At 32.7% G+C, this 3578-nt stretch overlaps 1 protein-coding gene across 1 annotated transcript; it reads right to left on the bottom strand.

Annotated features, from left to right (window-relative positions):
• On the bottom strand, positions 2298-3296 carry LOC109335513 (agamous-like MADS-box protein AGL23). The gene is made up of 2 exons (XM_019571646.1): positions 2855-3296; positions 2298-2788 (listed from the first exon to the last, which is right to left on the bottom strand). Exons 1-2 carry the CDS (start codon positions 3294-3296, stop codon positions 2298-2300), a joined length of 933 nt encoding a protein of 310 aa, XP_019427191.1.

Raw genomic sequence — 3578 nt, 5'->3', positions numbered from 1 at the left:
TTTTGTCTTTGAGGCTAACGTGAGATGCATGTCGAATACCACATGTGATGTATCTAAAATGTCACATTAGTTTCAAAGACGATCTTGATGTATATTTTGAAATATGTTAAAATTGCAAAACAATAATGCTTAAATTTGACAATCAACAATGCTTGCAGGTAATATTAATGTAATCACAGTAGAATAAAGGCTAGGTTCAACTGTACTTTTAAAATCGATGTTGAAAGTGACACATTCAATAGTTCTCGCTTGAAGAAAGGTTGTTGAATGTGTCACTTTCAATAGCACTTGCCCTAGAAAGCATTGCTAAATGTGTCATTTTCAACAGTGTTTTGTCAAGTAAGAATTGTTGTATATATCAATTTCACTGGTGCTTGTTCTAGAAAGCGTTATTTAATATGTCACTTTCAATAAAACTTCCTCAAGCAAGCGTTGTTGAATATGCCACTATCAACAGAACTTCCTTAAGTAAGTGTTGTTGAAAGTGTGAAATGTCAACATATTTACAACACTTGCTACAGTAAATGTTGATTCTTATGACAATACTATTTGATATAACACTACATCAAATAGTACTGTTATATCAAACAGTTCCGGTAGGATAAATCAAAAACATTTAGTATATTGTCACGTATATATCAAACAACACAAAACACATATAATAACACAATGTTATGACAAATATAAACAATCTCATTTATTTCGGCAACAATAATTACATTTTCTATTTCACAATCTCAACAATCCAACTATATACAAGTAGTTTGCAATACATATATATATATATATATACACTTGTATATCTATCTATACAGACTACCAAACTAATATAATCTACAATAATACTTAGGAAAAAATTAGTTCATTCTTTCCTAACTATTGTATAATCTGTTTACTAGTGTATATAACTACATTTATGTAGTTAGGTTACACGAAACGCCAATATTTAAAATATGTCATTCAACAACACTCACTATACAAAGTGCTATGTCACTTTCAACAACACCCACTTAACTAAACGATGTTGAATCTCCGTGTCATAAAAACAACAATAGTTGCTTCATTAGGCGTTGTTGATTGCACATTTATCTATCACATTTAACAGTGTTTGCTTCACCGAATTTTGTTAATTACCTTCAGCCTTACATTTAACATTATGAAACACACATAAATTTTTGAATGAGCGTTATTAAATGCGAATTCTAGTTCATTGGTTGCAGACCTTTCAAGGATCCTAATAAGGTTTTACTATATTAGTTATGAGAATAATGTATCTCCTCACATTAAGAGATAACTTATCTTCTTAAGCTAGTAAAAGTATGACATGTGTACTATTTTATTTAGTTTTAGAATTTTTTGTATAGAAAATGATGAAATAGATCACATGTCATGATTTCACTGACTGAGGGAGATAACTTTCTCCTTATACGAGGAGATACTTTATTCTCATTAGTTATAATCATATAAAACTCGATCAATACAAACATTTTAATAAATTTTAGTTAATTTAAATAAAACAAATATCTTCGTCGTCCATATTTTTTCCAATGATTCACTTTTTTATTTAACAGTTAGATTGCATGTATGGTGGATTTAGTATTAGTATAAATATGATAGAATTGAAGTTAAGAAAATATTATATCATAAGGCACATTTATGTTTAATCAATTCCAGTTAGTTTTAGCAATAATATTCATTATTTATTTTGTTTTGGGAGTTCATAATTTGAGAGCCCTAAACATGTTATCATAATACACAATATTGAAAGAGATCTTGAAATATTAAAAAGAAATATGCCCTTTATTTGATAATACATTCATAAGTAAAAAATGACAAAGATTATGACAGACATGCCATAAACAGACAAGACAAGCAACATAATGAAATTCCAAACCCTTATCAGTCCCAACTATGAAACTGGTAAATATAGAAATTGAAATACATTAAATTATTGAAAAGAAAGATAGGGCATATTTTGAACCCAAATTTTCTATACCATAAGTTTTTTATGCCTCTATACTAACCTGTAAATATAGAAATTGAAATACAGTAAATTATTGAAAAGAAAGATAGGGCATATTTTGAACCCAAATTTTCCATACCATAAGTTTTGTATGCCTCTATACCAACCTAATAAGATTTTGCCTAGTAATAAATAGCACACCTCATTTTAGTTGTCATTAATTATCATAGTGACACATTTAAGTAGTTAGCAAAACATCATTGGGTTGGTATAGAAGCATAAAAACCTTTTGGTAAAGAAGATTTGGATTCGGCTGGATTTGGATTGAAATGGATCAAAAGAATCCATATGTAGGTCCATATCCTCCCATATTATTATTATTGAAGGCATGCTGATTCATCATGCCATTCATGCCACCATTGAACAAATTATTTGGCAGCATCATGGACTGGTTCTGAAGCATATATGGTGGTGGTGGTGGATAAATCGGAAACTGCAGAGGTAGTGGTTGTGGCTGCATAAACTGCTGAGGTGGTGGTTGTGGATGCCTAAACTGTTGAGGTGGTTGTTGTGGATTCACAGGATATTGTTGAGGTGGCGGTGGCGGCTGCACCTGAAACTCCTGAGTTGGTGGCTGAGGTGGTGGTGGCAAAGGGTTGTTTGAAGAAGATGCACCACCTGTAAAAAAGTGAAGAGGATGTGATATAGCAGCAGCAATAGTAGCAGCAGCCTCGACAATATTCTGCCTTTCAACAACACCAAGCACATTCTTCTTTAGATTCTCAAGAGCCGACTTCAATTGATCAACTCGTTCTCCATTGATCTCTTCAATTGGAGCAGCCCACCAGAAATGTTCTTGTGCCTTTTTCCTTTGCTTAGCCAACTATTCACTGCACTTCTTCTCATTCTCAAGATCTTCATTGATCCGATTAATCTTATCATTAAGCTCCTGAACATTAGCATTTTTGTGAGCCTCAAGATATTGCATGTTCACCAGGTTCAGTGGTTGGTCCCTCATTTGATAGCGGTCTATGACAGCATCAATACTAGGGTCGCCAAAGGAGAAAGCCTTCTTTGCAGGAGAAAAGACAACTAGCCCAACTTTTGCATCACAAAGAGTGCAAAGCTCGCTCGCTTTCTTGAATAGCCCAGTGCGGAGTTTGGAGAATGTGACTTGTAGGTTGCTGTCTTTGGGTATCATTTTCATCTCAATCCTTCTACGACCGTTGTTCTTCTTTGGGTTACTAGAGTTAGGGATTAGGTCACCAGAGCTTGGGATTGGGTTACTAGAGCTAGGGATTGGGTTACTGGAGCTGGGGATTGAGTTAGACATGGCTCAATGAAAATGGATGCTTAGGGAAAGATAGGATATGAGAGATACAAGAAAGGGTAGAGAATGGTTCTCAATTTATACTCTTTTGGGAATGAAGTTTATATTACATCTTATCCTATTAAGTCACCTTTTTGTGTTTTAGACTAAATGCATGTATATAGAAAAAAATTCATTAATTATTTCATTCTTATCTTTGTTTGAATGACAAAATAGTTTTATAAGATTAAATGAATGTAAATATATACTCATATTATTGGTATATATGTAATATTTATACAAAGA

This window comes from Lupinus angustifolius, chromosome LG20 (genome assembly GCF_001865875.1).
Source record: "Lupinus angustifolius cultivar Tanjil chromosome LG20, LupAngTanjil_v1.0, whole genome shotgun sequence".
Classification (NCBI taxonomy): Eukaryota; Viridiplantae; Streptophyta; class Magnoliopsida; order Fabales; family Fabaceae; genus Lupinus; species Lupinus angustifolius.
Note: the sequence above shows the minus strand (reverse complement) of the source record. Positions and strands in the feature narration are given on the sequence as shown.